General features: G+C 48.6%; 1 protein-coding gene across 1 annotated transcript in view; it reads right to left on the minus strand.

Annotated features, from left to right (window-relative positions):
- Nucleotides 1-27,977, minus strand: part of LOC144578774 (uncharacterized) — a 122,397-nt gene that overhangs the window by 47,163 nt on the left and 47,257 nt on the right. The window contains exon 3 of the mRNA XM_078346726.1: nt 23,471-23,574. Within this exon, the coding sequence (XP_078202852.1) occupies nt 23,549-23,574 (26 nt within the window). The 3' untranslated portion in view covers nt 23,471-23,548. The remainder of the gene's footprint in view (nt 1-23,470; nt 23,575-27,977) is intronic.

Raw genomic sequence — 27,977 nt, forward strand, 5'->3', positions numbered from 1 at the left:
CTCTGGGCTCAGCAGCCTCAAGTACCTTCCTGCACCCTTCATCCCCACCTCCTTCAGTGAGCTCTTCAGACAATCAAGGCACTGCTCACATCTGGCCCTAGACCCTGATCTAGCACGCCAGCCCACCAAGAGAGAATACAGCCTGTCAAGGATGCCTGAGCCTGTGGAGCCACCAAGAGCTAAACTAAAGTGACGAGAGGTCACAGGAGATCCTGTCAAGACTACTGAAACTGGTACTTATTGTGAGTCAGAGATGCCGCACAATGTCATTCAAGCCGTTCACGGAGCAGCACTGCAGTCAGCCGGCAGGAGTAACCACAGAACCAAGATAGTGGATGGAAGTTGGCAAGAGGCGCAGACCGCTGTGGGGGGTGTCTGAAGAATGAAAAGAGGCCGGGCGCGGTGTCTCACACCTGTAATCCCAGCACTCTGAGAGGCTGAGGCGGGTGGATCACATGAGGTCAGGAGTTCGAGAGCAGCCTGGCCAACATGGAGAAACCCCATCTCTACTAAAAATACGAAATGAGCAGGCATCGTGGCGCATGCCTGTAATCCAGCTACTCAGGAAGCTGAGGCAGGAGAATCATTTGAACCTGGTAGGTGGAGGTTGCGGTGAGACGAGATTGTGCCACTGCACTCCAGCTTGGGTAACAAGAGTGAAACAGAGAAGGGATGGGAGTGGGATGACCCGGGCAGGTAGACAGTACACATAACCATGACCCCAAATCAAGAGTAATAAACATACAAAGAATGTCTCTTTACCATTCAAACAATGACGGGAGGCATCAAGGCAGCCTCTTCTGACACCTGCCATGCAATTGAGGATTTCCTCTGCTGCTGTCAGTCATCACTCAATTGTGGCCAAACACACACAACCAGGTTCAGAGAAAGCCATTAATCAATCAAAGCAATGGATGAGCTTAAATCTCCCCAATAACCTCAGGGTTGATCATTACCTTCTGAACTGCAGGGAATGAGCCTACATCACCTGAAAATGTCTCTCTCCTGGAAATTACAGTGTTTCCGCTGGCTAGAAATCCACAGCCCTGCTCAAAGAGAGGGCAGATAACACTCTTCACCCTCCCCGCTTCTCACCACTGTGTAAACCCACCCATGTTTAAGAACTCTGAGCTCCCAGCCCTCCTAAGAGAGTTTCATTATTGGTTCTTCCAAGCCAATGATCAGGATGAGACAAATACCAAACAGAACCACCTCACTTTCCTCCCGTAACAAGTGTGGCTTTCACGCTAGCTGAGATTCACAAATTCGGCTGCGAAGATGTAAAATCAGTATCAGAGACACAAAAGCCACGTTCTGATTTCTTTAACAGGGGAAGAATAACATCTCTCACACAAGTATATTTGTCACTTATGCCTCAAAACAAGCTGAGACCTACACGTAGTGTTTCAGTATGATATGCTGTAAACATATTTTTACTTTAAAAGACGTGCTCTCAACAGTAAATTTTAGACAATAAAAGCTGCTCTTTTCCTAAGAGTCAAGGGAAACAAACACCACCAATGGGATTTTGTTTTTCAACATCTGGCAATTCTAGAGTACCAGAGTTTGACACAAAAATTTTAAATCAACGTAATGAAATGCCTGACAGAATCAGTGAAATTATTTTGTGAAAGAGATGATCAACTTGGTGACCGCTGACCTTCAGAAGTGCAGGTGTCTAGGGGAGGCTAAGCTGGGGCGATAAAAGGACGCTTTTGTCAGCCCGGAGCCTCTTAAGGACAGTTTCTGGCCACTGTTTGGGCTGTTTCTGAGTCCACACATTTGCAAAGCATGCAGATCAGGCGGCACAGCTCAAAGTGGCTGGACACACCCAGAAGGACCAGCCAGAGAATGGAAGGCAAAGGGCGCTTCCAGGAGGCTGAGGCAGGGCAGCATCCAGGACTGACCTACACATGCATTTCCTGCAGCGTCCTAGCTCAGTCCTTGACATACAGCAGGCACTTAATAAATGTCTGCTCTATAGAATACACTCCTAGTACTTGTCATCTGGCTGACTGAGGGAATGGCATACGGGTGGGGCCACATCAGGAGGGTTCTCATCTTAGCCTCTGTTGGCCCCTCCCCTGAAGTCCTCACACTGATGATGTCCTTGGGAACACTTCCAGCTGGGCGGGGGATGGGGGGGCCCCAGCAGCCAGCTGCAATGCAACAGCCATCAGTGCAGCTGATGCTTCCTCTGGACAGGTAACTTCCCATTTTGTGGACAGGGGAGGTAAAGGGAGCAGGCAGAAGCAAAAAGGGATTTTCCTCTAAAAACAATTGCTGAAAAGCACTTAATAGAGTTTTAGGGGCCTGGTGTGGTGGCTCACACCTATAATTCCAGCACTTAGGAGGATGAGGCTGCAGTGAGCTGAGACGGTGCCACTACACTCCAGCCTGGGTGACAGAAAGCCTCTGTCTCAAAAATAAATAAATAAATAAATAAATAAAAGGCGGGGGGGGGAAGGGTGGGATTTAGCTGACACGTAAAACAACAGTCAAATGCAAAGAATATGTATCATAAACTGGATTATAGACTTAAGACATGTTTCTACGTGATTCCATAGAAAAACTATGGAATAATAATGGTTCTTAAAAAAGGTTGAGGAGGGCCAGTGAGGTTGTCACACCTGTAATCCCAGCACTTTGGGAGGCCAAGGTGGGAGGATCACTTGAGGCCAGGAGTTTGAAACCCGCCGAAGCAAAACAGTGAGACCTAACCTCTACAAGTTTAAAGATTAGCTGGGCATGGTGGTGCTTGCCTGCAATCCCAGCTATTCTGGAGGCTGAGGTGGGAGGACTGCTTGAGCCCAGGAAGTCAAGGCTGCAGTGAGCTGTGATGGTACTCATCCTGGGCAAGAGAGCAAGACCCCGTCTCAAATAAAAATTAAACAAACGCCAGGCGTGGTGGCTCATGCCTACAATCCCAGCACTTTGGGAGCCCGAGGCAGGCGGATCACCAGGTCAAGAGATCGAGACCATCCTGGTCAACATGGTGAAACCCCATCTCCACAAATAAAATAAAATAAAATCAACAAACAAAATAAAACTGGGAGATGAGGAAAGTAAACACCAACCACGCTCACAGCAAGTTGGCAAAGTGATTCCGTCTCCAAGCACTGGTCCGTGTAATTTGCAGGTATAAGTCATTTATCCTGTACAAGCTTAAAAAATGGTATTATTATTACTCATATTTAAGGAGGAAACTGACACACGGAAAAGGTCAGCCATTTTCCCGATGTCACACAGCTACCAAATGGCAGAGGTAGGAACTGAGTCCAGGCAGCCAGATGCCAGCACACGTGGGTCTGCCAGGAGAGACAACTGAAAAACAAGGGACGTGACAACACAAACCGAAAGCACAGAAAGTACACAGGCTCCACTTCTGTAAATCCTGGGTGTGCACCAAGGCCCAAAGGCAGTAAGAGGGAAAGGGAAGTGTTAGAGAGATCTACTGATCTGCGGTGATAACTATACACGATCTGCCATATCAAATGGGAATGCAGGGGTAACAGGATTGCTTTAGTAAGCCGGCACAGACACCCTGCGTACGCTCAGATGCACTTGTATGTTCTGGTAAAGGCAAGGAGAAAGACAGTATCTGAGGTGTGCGGAGGGAGGGTTATCAGCTCTGTCTTTGTAAATCTTGCATTGCACTGTTTCCCTCTTCAACAAATGCATGATCCCTTTGGAAGCATCAGGGTGACCAGCTATTTTATTCCCTAGCTAAAAAGTAATATAGGCCAGGTGCAGTGGCTCACACCTATAATCCCAGCACTTTGGGAGGCCAAGGCAGGAGGGTCACATGAGCCCAGGAGTTTGGGACCAGTCTGGGCAACACAGGGAGACCCCATCTCTACAAACAAACAGAAAATTAGCTGGACATGGTGACGCATGCCTGCGGTCTCAGCTATGTGGAGAGCTGAGGCACAAGGACTACTTGAACCTGGAGGTCAAGGCTTCTGTGAGCTGTGATGGCGCCACTGCATTCCAGCCTGGGTGACAGTGAGACCCTGTCTCAAAAAAAAGAAAAATAACCTTAAGATATATTCATTACAGGAAATTTGGGGAGGAGGAGAGGCTGTGGGGGGAAAAAAAAAAAATCACCCAAAATTCTACCAGCTAAAGCTCATCACTACAAACGGCTGCTCTTCACCTTCCCCCACGATTATGTTCATGGTGCTATTCATAAATGTTCAACACTTGATACTGAAACTTTTCATTCTAAGACGAACATTCTACTTACATTATTTCAAACTGTGAAGGCATCATCTGAAAAAGAATTAGCTGTTTTCCCACTGTTGGATGCTTGAGTCATCTGTCTTCTTCTTTTGCTGTCAAGTAACACCATGACTAAAACCTTGCTGCATTAAAGCTGTTTTGGCATTGGGTGGGGAAGGGAGATCACTAGGTCAAAGGGCATGTGTGTACACTTTCATAGAAAGGTGACACTGGTTTCCTTGTCAGATTTCTTTTTTTTTTTTTTTAGACGAATTCTCTCTCTGTTGCCCAGGCTGGAGTACAGTGGCATGATCTCGGCTCAATGCAACCTCTGCCTCCTGGGGTCAAGAGATTCTCCTGCCTCCCTAGTGGCTGGACAACAGGCATTTGCCACCACACCCGCAGTAGAGCAGGGGCTGGGCATGAGCCACCACTCCCAGCATTCCTTGTCTCAAGATTCTAATGGATTACTTCATAGTCACAATCTATGACAGTATCTTAACTAATCTTCTTCCCACCCACCACCAGCAAGTATGTGGGGACAGACCTAGACAGACATACACATGCATGCATGGCAGTTACAGGGTTAGTTCCATAGCAGCAAGTCAGACAGAGTGGCGCCACTGGGAGGTGGTGATGTCACCAGGTGTCCTATCTCTGGATAAGCCCATGTTATAGGACAGACTGCTATTTCTTTCCAAACGTACCCAATGCGGCCACTGCCCTACGTTTAGGAGAAAGGATTTCTGTAAGACATCCAGTTTCCACATGACAGCAACACCCAGTGAGATGAGTACAGGAAGCATGGCCAGAGAACAGCCTGCCCCCAGAGCAGTGGGGGCAGCATGCGCTTCCCGAGTTTCGAAGGGGCCACGGCCCACCTCAAAACTCAGGACCCAACAGGAGCACCAGCATTACGCGGTGCTTGAATGGCACTCCGTGCAGTCAGTGTCTGGTGACTCCTGACCCAAGCTAACTGTTCCCTTTCCTGACTCCGTATCTCAGCCCCCTTTGCCTGCACTGGCCAATGCCTGCTCCAGTGTCGGAAGCGGACTCCTTGGTCACATCCACCCTGCACGCTTTCTCAGTGAGCACCTTTAACCTGATACTGGGCTCAAAAACACCTCAGTGTTTTGGAAAAATAAGTTTTCTACTCCAGCAATCTGAGGGTGGGGATATCCACGGGAATCCCGGGGCCCACAAGGAAAACAAGGCAGACAGGCTCGATCACGGAATTCTCCAGAATTCCAGCGGCCCTTTCTGATCCTGGGTGCTGCTCTGAGAGTTTGAGCCACTCCTTTGTATATGTGAATCACTGCAACAGCTCCTATTTTGGGCAGATTTTCCACATTAAAAGGCACAATGGTTAAAATGATCGTATGATACACCTCCCACCCACGACACTTTGTTTAACTCCAAGTCAAATACCGAAGCAGGAGAGGCGACTGTTTACCACACTTGAATTTATAAATGGCCTTCCTGCCCGTCACCCAGGCAGCCCCACCCCCTCCCCTCTTTCCACACAGCTGGCTGGGAATGCAGTGACCTAATATCACTGGACAGATAATTCCTTGCCTTCGGGAATGGCTGGCAAAGCCCATGGCATCTGCCATTTCCAATCTACTCCTTGGAACTGTAAGTAGGGGCTTGTGCCAGGAGGCTCGGGAGGCAGCGCAGAACACGCGTGGCTGAGGCTGGAAGTCAAAACGCAAAAACCTACCCACGGCCTGGTTGGGAGTCACTGCTCTGCAGTGGAAAACCCAGGTGTTCGATTCCACTAAATCATCTTCAAGCCCGCATTGGAGAGATAACTGAATTAAAGAGTTGCTATAACTCACTCAAGTGGGATAAAAACCATCCAGTGGGAGGCGAGACAAAGACGCGGCTGCTAGAATGCGCCGTCTCCTCGAGATCTCAAGCAGAAAAGCAATATAATGTGGTTCAAAGGACAGATGGGACTTTCCTAATTGTCCCCAGATTCCTAGCAGCAGGGGTGGTAACTAAATGGTTTCAATTAGAAGTTAAAGAAACAGGGGGAAGCAGGCGGTAAGTTATGCCTGGTGCTGATAAGCCTCGTTCGGATCAGTCTCCAGGATGCTTGGTCCCGATTTCAGACAGCCAAGTGTCAATGGCACACGAGTGGTGGAGCCATCCCAACATGTCACCCTGACAAGGTGACAAATAAATCTGTCTGTCAAATGCACTGTCATGAACACCCATGTGAGCATCATGGAGCCAAGCGCCAGGCATGCGCCAACAGCTCGGCAAGGGGCCCTCCGTCTGCAAACAGGGAGAAAAGGGACGGGTGCAAACACCGGCGCAAACACCGGATCACACCCCAAGGATGCAATGATGATGCGGAGGTGGGCAGCTCAGGGACGGACGACGACGCAGAGGTGCGCAGCTCAGGGATGGTGCTGGCTTCTCACGAGGGCTACGGGGTGTTTCCACGCCAAGCACAGTATGGCTCAAGTACAATATGACCACGGGCATGGAATAAATGTCTACCCCTTCACCAATGGCTCTCAAGCAGGGGTGTTTTCACCCTAGGGCCATGGGACAACATTTGGCGACATTTCTGGTTGTCACACTGGGGTGGGAGGGAGGTGACATTGGCATTGGGTGGGTCGAGGTTGGGGATGCTGTTGAACCTCCTATGATGTGTGGGATAGCTCCCCACAACGAGGAATGCCAACAGAACGTTAACAGTAGAAACTCCTGCCTTAAAGGAATCCTAAGTTGAAATCTCTGAAGTTCCAAACTAGGAGTGCTAAGAAATGGCTGGGGCTCATTACAGGGAAGTTAATTTTTTTTTTTTTTTAAACCAACATAGGACGTAATGAAATCCTGAAAGGGACAAGTAAGTACATCAAAAAAGCAGAACAGATGAGGAGCATGAGGGTGAGCGCCAGCCTCCAGAGGTGTGGAGGGAGCAAGTGCTACCAGGCTGGGTGGCACCGTCCTGCAGAGGCTCATTCAGGAGAAGTTGACCCACAGCCCAGGGTGGCTGAGGTGGAGCTGAGAACATCAGCTCCCCTGGGATGACGGCAGTCCCATCTTTTAGGGTAGGTTTCTCAACACACTCACAGTTCCCATCCATGTCACTGCTCTGGGAGGAAGTTTGACACACACCAAGCGAACAAATAGACCTTGGAAAAAATGAATCCCTAAATGTGAGGTCTCGACCAACAAAGGCAAGCAGAGGGGGCGTACGGTCCCAGAAGGCCAAGGTCAACGCCTAAGAATCTGAATGCAAATACTCAGCATCCACCAGGCTGCTCTGGAGTCACGCAGCCCAGCCAAGCTTCCAGGGTATGTGGGCAAAACAGAAAGACCACCCGGCAAGGAGGGCAGGAGGAGCCTCATTTCACCCAGAAAGGGACAAAATGAACAGCTCTTCCCACCCTCGTTAGCGTTAGGGGTCACCAGGCCCCACCACCAGGAACAGACAAGAACCCGGTCACCATGCATGCACGGAGGACACTAGTCTTTCTGGAACTATGGGCCTCAGAAGGAAGTGGATTTCGATGCTCCTTCTTCCCACCACCGTGTGCCACGTCTGGGGGCTCCTTCTGAGTTTTCGATATTGGCAGATGCCTTGTGATGTCCTAACCTCAAAACTAGGTATATGCAGGGACGAGGCCTGGGGATCCAGGCTGCAGCACAGTTCTGCAAGACAGCACAGTTTCTGTAGGAAGCAGTACGTTTCTCACTGTTCACAAAAGCTCCATGGTGACTCCAGGTTTAGGCTAAAGATGACCCCACTCAGCATTCACTAAGCCTTGTCAAGGCCCAGTGGTCATAAAGGTGGGGGGAACGGGAGTCCTTGTAGATGCCTTGTGACATCCTAACCTCAAAACCAAGTCTTTACACCTCCTTGGCTCTAAGGCAGCTCTTTATATGAAGCCCTTTGAACACACACCCAAAGGCACCCAGGGTGCACGGGGTTCATTTCCCTTCCCTCTACTCCTGAACACTTAGGGGGTTACTTTTTGTCCCCTTTGTCAAAGGCTAAATAGCAAAACACAACACGTATGTGGTTTGAATAATACACGTTTGCATTCTTGTTATGATAAGAACTCTGGAAATACAATCGGAGTCCTCAGTTGTGTGGCCCCACTCTTCGACGGCACCTCATTACCACAGTTAATACTTGCTTCTTGTCCTTTCTTCTGAGAGTAGGTTAAAGAGAAAGAGAAGACGCTGAACTCTGTTGAATCTACCCTATGAAAAAAAAAGTCTCAAGGTTGTGAAGAAGAAAACCAAGATGCAAAAGAAAATAATACGATGACAAAATCCCTGCATGATTTGAGACTGACGCCCCATGAATCTAACCCTGACTGATCAATACTTCCTATTTCCCAGCTCAGAAGTGGGACAGCACAGCGCTCGAGGAACCAGACGGCCAACAACCAAATAATCCCTCTCCCTGCCAACAACGTTACTGGGCTCTAGAATGCAGATTCTAGCATGTGGTTGTTCACAAAACCAAAAGCTACGCAACTCTCTGCTGAGTCACGTTACCTACACACAGCTCTGTCTAACACATTCTCTCACCCAAGATGATCATATACATTAAGGTTTGAAAAAAAGGAAGCCAACCCAGGTAAGAAATACAGAAGTTTACGCGGCTCGAAATGGCTCCCAGAGACTTCTTTGGTGAAATTAACCAGTGGTTTAATAGGAGGGGGAAGTCTGATATACAAGAGTGCCCCAATTTCTTCAGAGAAATTAACATTTCAATCCTGTTTTTATCTAGAAGTCATTAAACTGTGCAACATGAATTATTGGAACTGTAGCAGCGAATTAACTCTATTCATCAACTAAGTCCAAACATTTTAGAGTGTATCTGTAATGAAAAAATAGCTCTACATTTCTATCTCTTCTCATTAAAGTAAACCAGCTTTCCCTCTCTCAGTATATAAAACTGTCTTCTCTTCATATAATTTATATTACCATAAGCCGGCTCACATTCTAAACTATTACATGCCTCCAATTAATTTTTGCAGCTTTTGCCTGAAAATTTAATGAGATACTAGTCGATGAACCTGCTGACTCCAGATTATGTGTGTGCTCCCAATATTAATGTTGGCACAATAAAATCATCGGATCCACACCTGACTCAAGCATTTCCCCTGCTGGGGTGTAAAGGTAATGTGGAAACCAGGTTCACTCATTTCACCCTTTTAAATCCAATTACAAAATTTACTAGTCTCAAATTAAACTGCTCCAACTCATCAACCTGAGAGGAAAGGAGAAAGCAGCAGCGCAGTCTAATCATCTACCCACACCGCAGTGAGCAGCTACGATGGTTGGCTATTTGTCTAAGGTCTCAGTTCTCTACCGGGGAGGAGAACTTACCGGCTGCACCATTCAAGTCGACCGAAGGCAGCCAGGGAAACCCCCCAGTGAGTACAGGGTCCAAGGAAGCCCTTACCCTGTCCCGAGGTACAGGCAAGCCTTCGGTCCGTGCCTGGGGAAGGGGGGAGGGTCCATGCCTGGGGGCGGGGGGAGGGTCCATACCATTCGTGATTTGTTTGTACGTGTTTGCATGTCAGTGTGTGTGCACACACACCTGAGCGTGTGCATCTGTGTTCATCTACATGTGCCTGAGCTCAGAACAACAGGTGAGGGGCACTGGCCACTCTAAGTATCAATGACAGGCCCTCTGTAGTTCTTTCTTTCTGCCAAAAGGTTGAGGTGAAAGCAGAAGGCAAAAAAGGACCCAGCACAGCAGTTGACGAGGCCAAAGCACGTGGATCACTTGAGGTCAGGAGCTCGAAATCAGCCTGGCCAATACGGTGAAACCCCATCTCTACTAAAAATAGCTGGGCATGGTGGCAGGCGCCTGGAGTCCCAGGTGCTAGGGAGGCTGAGGCAGGAGAATTGCTTGAACCCAGGAGGTGGAGATTGCAGTGAGACTGTGCCACTGCACTCCAGCAACAGAGTGAGACTCCATCTCAAAAACCAAACAAACAAGAAACGCTGCCACCACCAGGAACAGCAGAAGCAGTCAGTAGTCAATGTTCAGAAAGCGCATGCTATCCCCATTTTCTTTTTCACCAAGCACTGAGACTGTCCCAGCCATCAGTCCACAGGTGTGTGAACCCAGCGCGTGTTCAGCTCTGGGTATGAACTGAATGGACTTTGAGCAGACTACTCCCAAAATTAATTCCACTCCCTCCCTAGGCTGCTCGTGACAGTGACTCCCACATATGCTAGTCCTGGTGGCTGAGAATTAGTAACAATGAGCTGGGCCTGGTATACGGGTGGTCCCTGAGACATCACTTGTCTGACATGTTTAACTGCCCTTAGGAAGGCCAGGACCTGGGGATGAGTGTGCCACGCTTCCGAGGATGTGGTTCTATGTCCGTAGATGGCCAGAAGACCCCCAGTCATACCTGTGCCCCATACCTTCAGTGTCAATGAGGCAGCCCGGGGCTGCTGCTGGTGAAGATAGAGAGAAACGGTGGGGCGGGGGGGGGGGGGGGGGTTGAGAGAGAGGGGGAGAGAGAGACAGACACTCAGGCCTTGGAGCTGCCCGCCCTGTGCTTCTTTAGCCTGGAGCACTGGCTACAGCAAAGACCAAGGGGCTCATTCTGCTCTGGGGCCACTTCCTCCCCATGCCCCCTCTATCTCAAAACTGGGTGTGTGGGAAATGGAACTGCAACCTCACAGTAAACTCAGCAAGCTCTGCAGACTGAGCATTTACAAACTCAGGAAGCCTCCGTTCCACACGGTGTTGGTTTGCGAGCATGGAGTCTAGAGAGAGACCGGAGAAAAACCATCACACCAGCATGTGATCAGGTGAGTTCAGTACACACAGGTTTACACCCAACATCTCAACTATTTTAGGGAAAGGTCGTGGAGCGGAACATGCTGGGTGTACAACTGAAACCCAGACCTAGGCTCAAATCTGACCTCTGTTCTTGCCAGGTGCCAAGAGAAATCAATTGCCCTCCCCCATCCAGTCAATTTATAGGAATAAATAAAGGTAAATACCTCAACCTTAAAAGACGGTGCCATAACATAGGACCCACTGAAGCTGTGCAGTGTCTGGCACTCATGCCACGCAGGGCTTCCTTTCCGGGGCAACTGGCTAGACCGTTCTGGGCCCTCCAAATTAAAAAGGCTCTTTCCAACTCTGCTTTCCTGGCCAGGGAAGGCCTGGGATGTGACCCCCAAGCTCTAACGCTCAGCCCTCCGTCCAGGTTCCCTGAAAGATGCCCCCATCCTGAACTCCAACTGGACCCATGTCCTTCCATGTCTTTTTCAGGAGGCAGCTTTCAAAGGGTACCCCTCACTCTCAATAAAGCATTGCTTCCTGCCTTAGGCAACTATCAACAAGTTTGTATGAAAAATAAGCTCCTGAGTGGCCAAAAACCCCTGGCTGAAGGAGAACCCAAACGTGTCAAGCTGCCAGGGGAGGCTGCACCCCCAAGAGTGGCAGAAGGGTCCCGAGGACTGTTCAGGTCCACGGTCTCTTTCTCTAGACTCATCACTCAGCCAGCCTGGTCTAGGCGAGGACGAAGTGGGGATGCGTGTGCTGGGAAGGACCGGGTCTGCCAGCCTAGGCTCTTCCCAGCACCAACACAATCCCAGCACACTGTGGCCAGAAGCATCCTCCAAACAGGACTTCGTGCAGGTTCAGACTCAGTCCTGAGGCACCAGAAAATACAGCCTTAAATTGGACACTGCCAAGCCCTGGGGAGGACACGGAAGGTCTCATCAAGATCACAGACAGACTCCGGAAACCTTCTCATGTTGAGGAACGGGCGCTATCAACTGTGTTAGTGGCGAGCACAGATGTTGTCTCCATTTAAAAATTAGCAAATAGATCAATTAGCATATTATAAAGAATTTACTTCCATTTTCCCTTGACAGATCATAAAGACCAAAACGTAATGCTCAGTTTGAACTGACAAGCGTATACCGCGGGGGGTGCTGTATTAAATGCAGACAGCAGTGAAAGAAAATGGTATTTAAATGACTGGCCACCTAATTCTCAGAGTAGAATGTCAAAAGCCAGAAATCCATTTCTTCAGTAACCAAAGCTCCACATCACACAAGTCACTTGTGCTCGGGGAAGGGAAGTCCTAACAGCTGCACTTGTTAATTCCACTGGTCCATTTGTTTCCTCGGTAAGGTACTGGGAACAAGTGTGGAAAAGCAAGACCAGGCTAGATCCCAGGGGAAATACACGTGCACACACACGGACCAAAGGAACAAACATTTTTGAAATAAGTTTAAAATTTAACTTTTAAACAAAAACAAAAGGTATAACAATATTGAACTCCTGACCTCAGGTGATCCACCCACCTCGGCCTGCCAAAGTGCTAGGGTTACAGGTGTGGGCCACCACGCCCGCCCTGGTATAACAATATTCTTAAATGCTGAAATCTAAGCATGTCTTTCCTTGTATGTTTAGAGACGACCTTTGTTCAGGAAGGAAGGGCTGGAGGAGACAAGGACAAGAGGAAAACCACGGATAACATAAACTAAAATTAAGTTAACGGATGCAGAGTCGTCCTTCTTCCCATTCTTCCAGAATTCTCTTCTTAGATTGCAAATCAAAATCTGCATTTAAATCGAATATTGGTAGTGTAGGAAAGAGGAAGCCCTCGGGCGCAAAGGTGCTGCCTTCAGTACCTGCGGGCACAGGCTGCATTTTAAATGCGATGAAGAATTTTGAAATTTACTGAATACATCGCATATTCCGAAATTGTCTTATTACTACTATTTTTACTAAATCCTTTAGGTCTTTCTCTTTTATGGCCAGAACTTTTAATAAAAGCAATGTGATATTACATCATTCTATCAATTTAATCTTGAGAAAAGATAACACGATCCAGGGATCTCATAAGCTGTGGGCTGTGATCATTCCAGCCATTATTCAGTGTGAAATTCAAACAGTCTGAATTCATTAACGGTGGTTGTTACAAATCTGCATTTTTAGACTTTGTCATAAAATGCACGAGTCCAAACCCAGTGACCTGGATCTAACAGCCTTTCATGTGAAGTGGCCGTGTTCTTGGCCTCTCCCAGTGTGGCTCTCGAGACAGCCTCCTGTCCTCGTCCTCTCCATGGCTGGCCTCCGGCTCTTTGGTCACACTTAATGTTCAGGCAAATTGCAGAGACTTCAAGCCATTTAAAGGAGTAGAGAGACGTTCCCAAGGCAAGGTGTGTGTTACCAAACAGGTGGCCAGACACACCTGGGCACAGGAGCAGGTGGCAGCAGCATGGTGCCAGAACCTTGCCTTGACTGCGCCTGGGATGTGCACACTCTCACAACTAAAACTCAATGCAAAACATTTGGGAAAGACTTCAGGGAAACCCCAAATCTTTCACTGCTTAATCGAAAAACAGTATTACCAGGCTGATGGGCAAGGAGTGAGCATCCCACATCCCAAGTGCCAGAAGGAAGACAGAACCTTCAGGAACACAGTAGACCTATCATGAGCAAGAAATGCTGAGTTCTGTTGTCTTCCGTCTAAATATTCATTATGGGGCCAGGCACGATGGATCACGAGATCAGGAGTTCAAGACCAGCCTAGCCAAGATGATGAAATGCCGTCTCTGCTAAAAAGCTCCAAAAATTAGCCAGGTGCTGTGGCAGGTGCCTGTAATCCCAGCTACTCGGGAGGCTGAGACAGGAAAATTACTTGAACCCGGGCGGCAGAGATTGCAGTGAGCCGAGACTGTGTCACTGCACTCTGGCCTGGGCGACAGAGTGAGACTCTGTCTCAAAATAAAAACAAAACAAAACAAAAAACAGTCATTGTAACACAGACCACAGGTGCTGCCTTAGAGAGATGCAACCTGAACTACCTCCTCCTCCAGCCCAGGCAGGCGGGCAGGGCTTCCTCACATGCTAAGCAATCATTTTGTGTGTTTGCATATATTCATGGGGTGCTAGAGCAATTTTTCTACATCGATACATTGCATCGTGGTCAAGTCAGGGCCTTCAGTGCTTCCATCGCTGAAGCAACGCAGCTTGTACCCACCACGCAACCTCAGCCCCTCTCCTCTGTCCCCATTATATCATCCCACACTCAGCATTCTTGATTCAGCTCTTACCACGTACCAAGTACCTGTTGAGCCCTGTTCAATGCTGTTTCACTGAATCCCCACAACTCTGAGATTAAGCACTACTATCTGCTGCATTTGAAATGGGGGGAAACTGAGGCACTAGGCTCAGAGGGGCATAGTTTGCCCAAGGTCAACATCATTAGGAGGACAAGGTCAAGTTGCAAGCATTTTCTGGGCATACCATGAGGACCCTGCCCTCCTGCCATCACCAAGGCCAGGGCCAAGTCCTCTGCAATTAGAGTCATCACCTTCCCCCTGCAAACACCAGGAGGAAGTGCCGGAGCCACTGGGGCTGCTGGAGGGAGTGACTATCATGAAGCAACTCCACGCTGAAGAGCTGAGCTGCTTCCCGGCCAAGTCTAACTCGGCATCAATCTGCTCTGTTTGAACACGCAGGCAGAAGGCCTTCCGGCCTTCAGCAGGCCTCCGAGGTGCTGCCACTTAAGCCCGGGGTTGGGTGGGGGGTTGGGGGGGATCAGAGCACAAATTAATGTGAGTCCTCCTTCCCAGAGGAAGCTGCAGCTCTTCGTCATGGTTTAGAGGTCATCTTCTGCTGTAAGTAGGGAGCAGCAGTGAGTTTCAACTGAATTATGAAAAGCCAGGAGTACTGTATGCTCATCAGAGTGAAGGTTTTTAACAAATGTGGAGTGGGGCTGTCAGTTACACACGTAGGAAACACCAGCATCCTGGCCTCTGAAAGCAGGCAAAGCAGCAGCCACCCTGCTGGGTCCTTGAAGGAATTTAATACAGAAGCCACCTGAGCTTTGTCTTGAGGGACCCAGGCTTACAGGACTTGCAGGGCCAGTGGGCCTTCTTGCTGTCCTCACATCCCAGCCTGGGTGTAGTCAGGTCGGCTGAACCACGTAATCCCTGACCTACAAGGCTGCTGCAAATGTGGCACCCACAGGTGGCAGGACACTACAGCTTGGTCCCCAAACCCTACCTGCATGGGCTGAGACTTCCCGCCCTACTTGCATTAAGGAGAGGTGGGGGCACACCTTCACTTCCCTGCGGTGGAAAGCTCGAGAACACGGCTTTATAATCTCAGAACATGCACGCCTCCCCTGAACAGGTAGTTTAACATGCTGGGTTGCCTTCTGTCTGCAGAAAATACTCCCAGGTAACACAGAACCAGCCCAGCCTTCCAGACAGCTGCTGGAATGCGCTCCTACACGTGCCTGGCCGGCTCCACACCCCTTGGCTCCAGCGCAGCCTGGATTCATTTATTCAAAAAATTACTTCTGGGGCACCTACAATGTGCAGGCTATGCACAGAATTAAGGGGACAACGAGCTCAAGGAGGTGGCTCTGCTCCAGGGAGCTACAGAAATGACTCTGGAAGGTTCTACATTCATAGAGTCCTGCCCCTTAGTCCAAGTCCTTTTACAACACTTAACTCCACCTGGTACCGGAGTCAGAAGGCGCAGGAAGTCAGAAGTGAGCAACACCCTCGGCTGCTGTACTAAGAGTGACAACAGGGCACCCGGGCAGAGGGAGCCCAAATGCTCACAGCAAGGCCAACCCCAGGAAGGAGGTATCCACGCTGAGACACGCAGAAGAGACAGAGAGGCCTAAAGCGGCTGGAGCCAAGGCCTCCCAGGACACAGGACACAGGACACACCCCGACCCCTGCTCTCAGGGCATCCGACCACCGTGGAAGCTGGTGATGCACTGGTGATAGGGAGAACGCACTTGCCGTGACCAGCTGAACCAAGGGGCATCCTGCAAACCTGCAGTGTCTGGGAAAGAGGCGAGTTTCCCCCAGGAAAGGCGGCAAGCCAGCCCCACAGCTCTGGGACCCTCCTTTACGCACCCCCTCCCCACCATCGGCTGAACAGCCTCCCCCCCTACATCCCTGAGGAAACTGATCACCCAAGCTGAATTTTTCAAGGAGTTGCAGGTTACACCCTGCCCAGGACAACAGAGGTTTCCTTTGAGTTACACAATGTATAGCTGAACCGGAAGAGGGAAGGTGGCCACAGAAGAGGTGCTGCATTACAAGGCTCAGGAATTCGATACCTTCACCACCAATTCTCCCTTTCCACAAATCTCTATTAAAAGACAGCACGATACCATTCCCATAAATCAAGGTTCACGCCATGTGGAGCTGGCTGGATACTCACGGGGACATTCGATCCCAGAGGCCTGGAGAAAGGATGGAAGGGGAGGGCCCTGTGCAGGGGCCACTGCTGCTCATCAGCACACACTTATAAAGAAACGGAAATGAAGCACTGTCGTCAGATGCTCTGAACTGCTGCTCATCCAAGGCTGAGGCTCTTCATTCTCCCACACTAACATTTCCCCCAATGTTCTATCTTTTTGCCATATATAATTAATTCTAACAGCGTTGGCAACTTCCCCACAGGTTGTTGCTGTGTCTTTTAAATAGTAGACTGCTGAGAAATTGATTTGTTTGCTCCGCGTGCCTGAAGAAACCACATTATGAAATATGTATAAATGTCACCGTTCGGGCTGCTTCTCAGGATAAGTGCAAAAAAACGTTCCATTTTCCCTCCTTACACAAGAGTCCACTCACGGAGGATACTCGCATGTATTACTCGTGTGCCTACAAACAAACGCCGATGAATTATGCAGCACTTTCTTTGAAAACCTCCTATTTATCCTTAACTGGTGCAAGTCTAGGGGAATTATCTTAATTGCTACGTGGAAAGAATGAATTGCAAAACATTCGGTTTACCAAGAAGACTTTATTTTTAACAGCATGGGGCCAGGTGGAAGTTCTCAAGTTTGCCAAAAATAAATAAATTAATCAATAAATAAAGCAAATGTGTTCAGCTGGTGTTTAATGGATGCCCGTGAAGAAGGAAGCCACAGGCAGCACATCCTCCCTTCTTCCCCGTCTCCCCACCACCCCCTCCTCCCCTGTGAATACAATGGGCTGAGGACATGAGGGTCATGGGAATTCTCGGCCATTTCCTCTATCATTTCTTCTGTTTACTTAATTTATTTGAGACAGGGTCTGCCTCCATCACCCAGGCTAAGTGGAGTGGTGTGATAGAGCAGACATGAACTCCTGCGCTCACATTATCTGCCCACCCAGGCACAGGCAGGCACCACCACCTGGCCAATTTTTTTAACAAAATTCTGTAGAGATGGGGTCTCCCTCTATCAACCAGGCTGAATGCAGGGGTGTGATCATGGCTCACTGCAGCCTTGACCTCCCAGGCTCACACGATCCTCCCACCTCAGCTTCCAGGGTAGCTGAGACCACAGACATACACCATCACTACCTGGCTGATTTAAAAAAAAAAAAATTTTATAGAGATGGGGTCTTGCTATGTTGCCCAAGCTGGTCTAGAACTCCTGCCCTCCTCAGCCTAATCATTACTCTAGAAAGTACATCCAATATTCTGCTCCTTCAACAAAGGTCAAAATTGAGATCCAGATATTAAATCCTAAAAATTCCGGAGAGTCACCAGGCTCTCACGCTTCTGAGCTATTTCATTGGCATTTGCAGCTGGGGGAGCTGCTGTAAGGTGAAACTAGGGCCCCTTTACACTTGGACCTGGGCAGGTCCCTCAAGCTTCGATGAGATAGTGTGTGTCCCTCCATAAAGACCAACTGAAACTGCCTAAAACCAAGACCATGTTAAAAAAAAAAAAGTCATTGGTCTAATGCATTCTAAGAGTAGTAATAAAATCAGCAATGGTAACACATAAATGCTAAGCAAAAATATTTACAGAAAGAAATAACCTTTTCCTCTGCCACTAATCACACTCAGGAACACTTGATTAGCGAGCCAACATTTTAATAAGAGAAAGCTCACTTCCCTGCCTACTCATTTACACATCGGCATCTCCGCCCCAGCCTGAAACTTGACAGTAAACAGAATGTACCACTACTTTCAACAAGCAAGGCTCTTGCCCGGCATCAGTCCATCCACTCCTTTCCACTCTTCTTGCTTTAACAAACATGCGTGCCAAGCCTCAGAGATGTCAGCCACTGACCCATGTCTCTGGCTGTCCCACACAGCAGGACTGTCTTCCCTCAGTCCAGTGGCCAGGCCTTTCCGGGTTGTAGGGGTGTCTCCACCAGGGCTGGCTGTGGCTGTCGACGGGTAGCAGAGGGCCCTTCTCTGCATACTGCCACACCCTCAGGGGCAGAGGCAGCCCATGTGTGGCCTCACTTCACATGTACTTTTCCTCCCACACCCCTGGGGTGAGATGGTATCATGATAAACTGGAGAAAACTTCCAAGAACATCAAAGACCCTGGGAAGTCATCATCACTATAGAGGGACACTGCAGTATTTGGGAAGCCAGGCTGACTACCGCAGTGTTTCTGGAAAGGCTGCCACCAGCCAGGGACACGGGGTGGCCTCAGTTTGGGGTTGCTTCATCAGTGGCGGTATACCTAAGGCCACACGTGCTGGCAGGTGGATCTGAGCACCAAGTTCTTCATTAACAAAACGGGGGTCTTGGCAAGGGTGTAAGAATCACTGAAAGAAAAGTGGACACCACATACATGTCCATTTCCCAGCATAATGTCACTCAGTGGTGACAGAGTTTCCTGGCCCTGCCAGGAGTGAGAGGCCGGTGTGTCCACCACCCTGCAGAGGCCCTGCTGGAAGGCACCCCTCCAGCGAGGGAGGAACTCAGCAGGGACCCACCCAGGTCAGCCACACAGTCCTGACACAGGGGGAAATTCCAAGCCTTCTGTCTCATCTCTTCCTCCCTACTTTGCAAATCCACTCTGATGAGAACTAGCAGCCAGGGTGGCACAGGAGGCAGAAAAGAACAGTAATGGCAGAAAGTCAAACCTACCAGGATGGTGGGGGGCATGACCGCTCTGTGACCCTGGACCCATGTAGATGCTAAAACAAAAAGCAGGGGAATGGACCGAGTAATCTCTCCATCCCTCCTTGACAGGCCACACTAGGCTGTTGAGAGTCTCAGGAGAAAGGAACACAGGCTGAATCAACACCTCCCATTTATTTTCGGGGAGTGGAGGGAGGCTGGGATTCCAAAGCACAGCTCAAATCCAGAAGGCACAGGAATAAAATCCAAACAAGAACCAAGAGCTTCGGTGGGGACCCCTCCTCCCCACTCTGAGGGCCGGCTTAAGCTTCACTGGTGTCTTCCCACCCGCCCACGCCATCTCAGCCTCCTGGCTGTTTCTCATCAGGAAGCCCAGAGATGAAAGGCCCTGTGGATCTTCCTCTGGTTTGTGGTTTCCGATGTTGGCAGTCTTGCTTCCGGCCCAAACCCTGGAGCAGGGTCACACAGCCCTAGCAAAAACCCCACGGATGCACGCAGGCCAGGAACTCAGAAGGCAGAAGGCCTGACGGACCCTGGGGGCCACACACGGGGACCAGAGTGGCAGAGTGGCCAAGGCCCAACACCTCCACCACCTTACAACCATTGACAATCAGACCCAAGGTTCAGGTACGTGTTTCCAGAGCACTTCAATACCTTCCCTTCTGTTTTTCATGGAAAAAAGGTTATCTGTCCTGGCTGGGTGTGGTGGCTCATGCCTGTAATCCCAGCACTTTGGGAGGCAGAGGTGGGAAGATCTTGAGGTCAAGAGATCAAGACCATCCTGGCCTACATGGTGAAACCCTGTCTCTACTAAAAATACAAAAATTAGCTCGGTGTGGTGGCACATGCCTGTAGTCCCAGCTACTCGGAGGGACTCCGAGGTGGAGTCCAGGAGGTGGAGGTTGCAGTGAGCCGAGATCACATGCACCACTGCACTCCAGCCTGGTGACACGGCGAGACTCCGTCTCAAAAAAAAAAGGTATCTGTCCTGCCAGAAGCAGGCTAGGCCTGATGATCAGGGAGATGACCTCACCTAGGTGGCCTGCTACAACCTACAGCCACACCTCAGATGGCCATTCAGCCTACTTCTCACAGCAGATCAAGGCAAACCCCTCTTCCACCAGCAAGCACACCGAGTTTCCAGCACTGTGTCACCTCAGACTGTCTTTCCCAGAGACCCTGGCAGGCAGGTCAAGCTTCTACATCATCCTGGAGATCTGTCAAAATGCATAATTCAGTGTGCATGGTGGCTGGAAACAGTCCTCTCTCTGTAAAACCACAGCTGCAGCTATTCTATCATCATTTTACATAACATAATAAAAGTTAAGGGATTTGATTTGCACTTCCACTCATTTATGAGCATTTAACTGAAAACACTTTTTTTCTGCGACGTTTGTTAAAATTAAAAGATAACTGGGTACTGCTGCAAACATTAATGCTTAATAACAAAATGGTACTTAAAAAACCATGGCCCAACTAAAATGGAGACTTCAGTCTTCTTCCAGGAGAAGCCAGCAAGCCATCTGGCCTGTTGGACTTTCCTTCTAACAAGCAGCAACAGACAGAACAGATAGTAAAAGCAGAACATGCATCAGATCTAAATTTAGCATGTTTAGAAGTGTTTGGTGTGAAGTTACTAAAAAAGAAGGCCGTAAGCCAAAATACTAAGTCTAGTACAACAGGAACAGAAGGCTTTTTAAATGAGGACAGGCTGAAGAAAATACCAAGAGGGCAAAAATGATGTATAAATGGCTCTAGTGCCTCACAGGTTCGCCATTACTTCTGATGGTGTTATAGGCTCTTCATCTACCTCCTCCTCTGCCCACATTTAAAGAGATCTGTCTAGACCAGAGATCTGAATAGGCGGGCTCTAGCTGAAACTGATAAGTGGTCCTTCCTTTGGCTACAATCCCACATGAGCTCCTTGTGTTTCTGCACGTAGACAGCAGGTAGAGCTGGGTAACACTCCTGCGCCACAGAGCAGAAAGGGTCCCAGAGCAAACACACGCCTTTTGGGGCCGTGTGGGAATTCCACTGTGAGAGTATCTGCAGGTGTGGTCAGGAGAGAAGTTTTATCCCGGTTCTGGGGAGCAGGTGGGCCAACGGGGCCACGCTCAGTATGTGCCTGGGCCGTGGACATGAGCCATTGTCACAGCACGGTGACCATGCTCCAGTGACGGCCAGCTCCAGTACTACACCAAGTCTCTTAAGCTCTTCCAAAGTGCTATATAAAAAACCGTTACCCAAAAGGATGCCAAAACTACAGGAATGGTGGGAACCCCACATAAGAGGAAGTGTCTGAGTCTGCTCAGCACTCAGGAAACATTTGTTAACGGGAAGCGTGTCACAATTTCATTCTGGGTCTGGATGCATTTGGAGAATGTGAACTCATCTGTCTGGGATGGAGATCACTGCTAAACAGATCCCAGAGTGGCTCTGGTTCTTAGACTGAGTCAAATGAAAATGCCCTCATTCAACCATTTTTGATATTTAAAAAGTCCATTTTCATCCTTATACACCACATTCCCACATTCTTCTGTTTAGAGAATTTCCAACGCTGAAAATGAGTATCTATGAAATGTACCAACGGTCACCCTAGAGTTTCGTCCATCCGGTGCAGATGCTTCCAGGCAGGCAGGGCCTGGTACCTGTCTGGGTGAAAGAGCATGGATGTCCAACACGGCCAGTTCCATGGTTTCCAGCTGCAAGCATCACTATGACCCAACCCACTGAAAACATCTTCAGACCTAGCACCTGATGCTGGAACTAACTCTGCCAACCCCAAGCCCATGGTGACTTTGTCTCTGCCTTACAATCCCAGGCAGATGCTGGCACACAGGTCTCTCTAAGAGAATGAGCGAGAGCCAGAAAAGGAAGCCATGCTGGTTGTGAAAGGCTGAACTCATAAGGCTGCGAGTGGCTGTCATGACCTCCCCTCAGGTTTCCACCAAGGAAGATTCAATCACACTTCTAGTTCCTCATCCTCCTCCAATGCTAGACCCTTCACTGTCCAAAGATTTCTGAGTGGCCCTTCTCATACATAACTGAACGTGAGCTTCATGCTCTGCTGTGTCCTTTGGCCCAGCACGCCTTGTCAGAGTACTCCCAGGAAAGGGTTCTGAATTTCGACATCTTAAAAGGTGGGGAGGGTCCTAAGTACCAGCCCAATCCACCTATTCAATTCACAGATAAGGCATCCAAGTGCCAGAAGAGGGAAGTCACCAAGCTGGGAAGCAGTATCTGCAGGTTTAGGTCTGGGTCTGGGTCAGCTACCTGTTTCCCCAGCTAGCTCTCTTTATGGAGAAATGAAAAGGACACAAAGAGACCCTTCCCTGACCCTTCAACCCACTCTGCTGCTTGAGTTTAGGCAGAGATTCAGCTTGGCCCCCCTCAGGTGTACCCCTGGGCTCCAAGTCTCTAACTGCCTCCAGCAGCTCAGGAAGCCAGGCCTGAGGGTGCAGTCACAAACCTAACCTTTCTGGGAACCAAAGCTGGTCCCCTCAAGCTCTGATAGTAGTGTGGCAGGTCAGACGATGGAACACAATCAATTTGCTCACAATTTGCCTGGATTCCCTTGCTTTTGAATGACATTATTACCTCACAGAGAAAACATTTTTTTTTTTTTTTTAAAGCAACATTAAAGATCAATTCCGTCAGAGAAGTTGCCAGTTTGAGACTTTAAGATCCAGGTTTTGGGGAAAATGGCTAAAAGCATGCTGAAACTAAACTCAGAATCCCCACCTTGCTACAGGTGCAGGACTGAACTCCATCAATCAATATGTTCTCGACCACACAACAAATGAGTGCAGTGGGAATGGAATGCTCTTCTCAGCCCAGCCTGCACCCACATTCCCAATCTACTCCCCCAGAAAAATCCCATGTTCAAGACATCCCGGAGGCTGGTAACGCTAAGAGCCTCAGCCGATTGAAGAGGTGCCAGCATCCACAAGCCGCCTTCTTCCTAAAGATGTCCATCTACCATTTTATGACTGACTTGGGGTGTCATGAGATGATTTCTCTAATTCATTTTTATTCTTTTTAATTAATACATCGAGAAGTCCTAACACAATTTCCATTCTGACTGGAGTTTCCTTGTATACATTTCTGTGGACTTATCTCTATAGCAGCAGCAGCAGCAGCAGCAAAAATCACTTTACACTGAACTATATTGCTTCAGAGTTAATTACATGTATTTTGCTTTTGATAAATGAAAATACCAGATGCAATTAATTGAAAGACAATCAATATGATCCTGCCATTAGACATCCCAATGAAACAGCCAGAGGTTGCAGGCGATCCATACTCATCAACTAATTGAAAACACATTGCAAAGGGGATTCTAGAAAACTGAACTTTTACCTGGAGATATTTCACAATAACTCACCAATATAGATCTGTCCACAAACTCTATAGTCCACACGATGGGCTGTCCGTCTTTTGAAGGGAATACAGCTTCATTGGTTCAAAACCATTTAAGGTGATGAGACCCTGAAAGCAAAATGAATGAAGTCAGTGAAGCTGAAGTAGTGGGTTTTTTTTTGTTTACATCTGGGCATCCTTTAATTGCATTTTTCCAATGCCTTCGATTCTAAGCTACCAGAGGTTATTAAATGGTTTCATTAAAAATACTATTTGTCTTCCTTTAGTCACTAGAGCACCAGAACAAATGAACCCTTTCCATCTATCCTGACACAAAGCCAAGTGTGCAAAAGCAGAAGGTGATATTGTGTCATCGCCGTGAAAATGTCATTTAGCTTTCTCTGCATCTCCAAGTAGCAAGCAAAGGGACAAAAGAATCAATACCTTCGAGCAAAAAGTATTGCCAACTGTTTTGAGAAATGTGGAATTATAAAGTGCGATTCATGAGCCCGTGGTTTATAAGTGCTATTAGCATAAATGCTGACAACTGTTAATCTCCTGTAACTCTGATTAACGGTTGCAGTTGTCCATTAATAGAAGGCATTTTAACTTACTACTGAAATTGATTACTCAGTTAAGAATTCAATCCTAATGTTCAATAAAAATGCACTTTCTCGGCAAATGCAGTATGAACCGAGGTGATGCATTAAACAGCACTCCCATTTATTTTACTCTACAGGAAACAGAGAAGGAATATACGTTGGTAGCCACATCATCCGAACCACTTCCTATGCACACACAGCTGTGAGGAGAGCAGGGGGCGAAGATCCCCCTTCTGTGGCTGCTGGGAAAGGCAGACACCTGGGCAGCAGGCACGTCCAGGTCTGCTCTACCACGAGGTAGAGCCCAGGTATGAAGACGGTCTTGCTTGAGCCCCATGAGGAAGGGGAGAGGCATGCCCTACAGCCACCAACTGCTGCCGCCAGCCCTGACACCGCCAACCCCACCTCACAACAAAGTTTGAAACAGTGGATCAATATACAAATAGGAACAAATCAGATTCCCAGGTGCATTCGACCTTTTTCTTTTTCTGATAGAGTCTCACTCTGTCACCCAGGTTGGAGTACAAGGGCACACACAGTATTGGCTCACTGCAACCTCCGCCTCCCGAGAAGCTGGGATTACAGGTGCTCGCCACCACATCTGGCTAATTTTTATGTTTTTAGTAGAGACGTAGTTTCACTAAACTGGTCAGGCTGGTCTTGAACTACTGACCTCAACTGACCCACCCACCTCCAAAGTGCTGGGATTATAGGCATGAGCCACCAGGCCCAGTATGCATTCTACTTTTTAAAACCATTCAAATCTTAAGAAGCTGTAGATTCCTAAAACTACTTCCCCTCTTTTAACGGGGCTTTTAATTAGCAATGGGGTTAATCTCCTAGGATCCAATCCCATGACAGACATTCTCCTGCATGATTATGTAGCAAGTCATAAAGAAGAACTGCTGCACCCATGGTTTCCATTCAAAAGAAGACCACTGGCCAGGTGTGGTGGCTCAGGCCTGTAATCCCAACACTTTGGGAGGCCAAGGAGGGTGGATCACCAGGTCGGGAGTTCGAGACCAGCCTGGCCAACATGGCGAAACCCTGTCTCTACTAAAAATACAAAAATCAGCTGGGCATGGTGGCACGTGCCTGTTGTAATCCCAGCTACTCAGGAGGCTGAGGCAGGAGAGTCACTTGAACCCAGGAGGTGGATGTTGCAGTGAGCCAAGACCGAGCCGTTGCACTCCAGCCTGGGCAGCAAGTGAAACTCCATCTCAGAGGAAAAAACAAAACAAAATCATGCTCCTGTGTTCTTTCCATTCAATTCACTGAGTCCTCCGACAGCCAGCTCCTGCTTCACACCTAGAAGTAACTGGCAGGAAGGATTCTGAAGAACTAACTACCAGCAAAAGCATGGACTCTATAGGCAAGGTTATGATACACCCAAGGTCAAGTAGTAATTCACTCCCAATTGTACCCCCGCACCACACTGTAACACACACCTCCTGAAGAACTAACTACCAGCAAAAGCATGGACTCTATAGGCAAGGTTATGATACACCCAAGGTCAAGTAGTAATTCACTCCCAATTGTACCCCCGTACCACACTGTAACACACACCTCCTGATTTAAGTAGACAGGAGACGTAGACATTCCGGCCTCAGAAGTGTTAAGAAGGGAGGGACAAGCACAGCTTTTCAGTAATCCCAAACCTATAATGTGACACAAGCATCTAACAGCCAAGGAACCATTCTTTTGAGGTGGCAGAGCCTGCCTGGCAAACTCCTATCCATCCTTTAAAAACCCATCTCACAGCTTACCCTCTTTAACCCCTTCCTTACTCTTGCCGCCAGGCTACTACATACCCTGCCCATCTCCAAGTCTGTTAAATGCCTTTTATTTCATCACATTTTATTCATCTTGGAAATATAGTAGGGAATCAAATATGCAATTAACTACAAAACACAATTTAAGCTTCTGGTTAGTACTGCTTGTCTTAGTATGTTACAGGCTTTCTCCTTCCATTTCCATTGGTTTGCACAGAATTTCCTAAAACATTAAGAAATGGCATCTATTTTCAGGAAGTAGTCCCTTTTAGAAAGGAGGAAGGGAAGGAAAAGGAATTGGGGAGGTGCGACTTAGCAATGACAGTAACACGATGCTTGTTTTTGAACAAGGTCGGAAGACAAATGGAGCAACATGTCAGCATCTACCTAATCTTGGTGGTGGGTACAGGTTCTTAATTTGAGATACTTGATAGTAAAATTAAGAAGGAAACAGACAACTTCGCTTTGCAGAAGCCTTCACAGAGGAGGTGACATTTCACGGAATTTCAAGCCAGGAGTTCAAGCTACGGTTCTGTCTGTCCCAGTGAATGACGACAGCTTATTTAGCTGAATGAGAATGTTAAAAGGCTCGGAAGACTGTCAGAATCTTTAAAGCAAGTGCCCATTGTTACTTGAAGGTCAAAAGAAGTACTTACAATTGGAACTACAGAAAAGCTAAAAATTCAAAAATACTTGTTTAAGTAGATACTTGCTGACAGTGCGGCGTGGACTGGTGCCCCGAGGATTCACCAGGGGATATTTCCTTGGCACGATTTCTCTAAGAACTTCCAGCCGTATACGAGGCGCGGGAATGACACAGCGGATGAAAATCACCACAGCTTCTGACCCAGCAGCCGCAGGAGCGCCGGTCAGCATGCCCACCCCCTCCAAGTTCATGCCCACCCCTCCAAGTTCATGCCCACCCCTCCAAGTTCATGCCCACCCCCTCCAAGTCCACTTGGCGGTTTCTGGCCAGACACCACGGTCCTATTTTTGTCCCGTATAATCAACATGGATGAACTTGCTAAACATCCCTTGGCAAATGTGTTCTGCCTATAGCTGATGACAGAGGTGTGTATACTCTCACACATCCCGGAAGAGAACCACAGCACCCAGAGATGAATTTGGGGGTAGGGGTACCAGCCAGACTGTGGTCAGCTGGTTCCTGCACTTTCCATATATAGGAAGCTCACAGCTAAGGCTGCAGTACCTAGACAGGACCCTTCATTGGGTGTTTTGTTTTGAGACAGAGTGTCGCTCTTTTGCCAGGCTGGAGTGCAGTGGCACAATCTTGGCTCACTATAACCTCAGCCTCCTGGGTTCAAGTGATTCTCCTGCCTCAGCCTCCCAAGTAGCTGGGATTGCATGCACGTGCCACCACGCCAAGCTAATTTTTGTATTTTTAGTAGAGACGGGGTTTCACCATGTAGGCCAGGATGGTCTCAATCTCTTGACCTCATGATCTGCCCGCCTCAGCCTCCCAAAGTGCTGGGATTACAGGCGTGAGCCACCGTGCCTGGCCCGGGTTTTTTGTCCTTCTACTAAGTTAGGCATAGAAAAATTACGTTGTAGATCTGTAGTGAATAAATCCCTTTTCTTAGAAACTAAATGAGACTAGAACCTTCAGAAGCCTTTGATGAGCCCTAAAAAAGTCTTGATGGGGGCCCAAGAAACTCTGGCGTGGCTGCTTCCAGGAGGGCTGGGCATGCCTTCCCGTGTACTCAGGGCGTTCCTTCAGAACAGCTTCTGTACGCTGCATGGTACGGCAGGGATGTCCACCCACCCGAATGCAGAGGTAACAGAGGCCACGTGAGCAGCTCAGCCTGGCCTGGCCCCCCGAGGCCACCTGCTGGGGGCAGCATTCATCTAACCAAGTGCCCGCTTCCCCACGCTTCCTCTGTAGGAGTGACTCCTAATGATATTTCTGCCATCTGAAGCTCACATGTGCCAGCTCTTCTTGGGACTTGAGGCTTCCTGCTCAAACTCACATTTGGGCTGTCTGGGCTTCTAAGGCTATCCACTGCCCTGCTGTGGATGGCAGAGGCTTCTTCACCCCTCCTTCGAGGTAGAGCAAGCACCTACTGCTGCCTCCTCTTGAAGCTGGCCCTGCAGCTGGGTCACGCCAGAGAGGGAGCAGAACTTGAGCTCAGTGTGGGCA

This window comes from Callithrix jacchus, chromosome 12 (genome assembly GCF_049354715.1).
Source record: "Callithrix jacchus isolate 240 chromosome 12, calJac240_pri, whole genome shotgun sequence".
Taxonomy (NCBI): domain Eukaryota; kingdom Metazoa; phylum Chordata; class Mammalia; order Primates; family Cebidae; genus Callithrix; species Callithrix jacchus.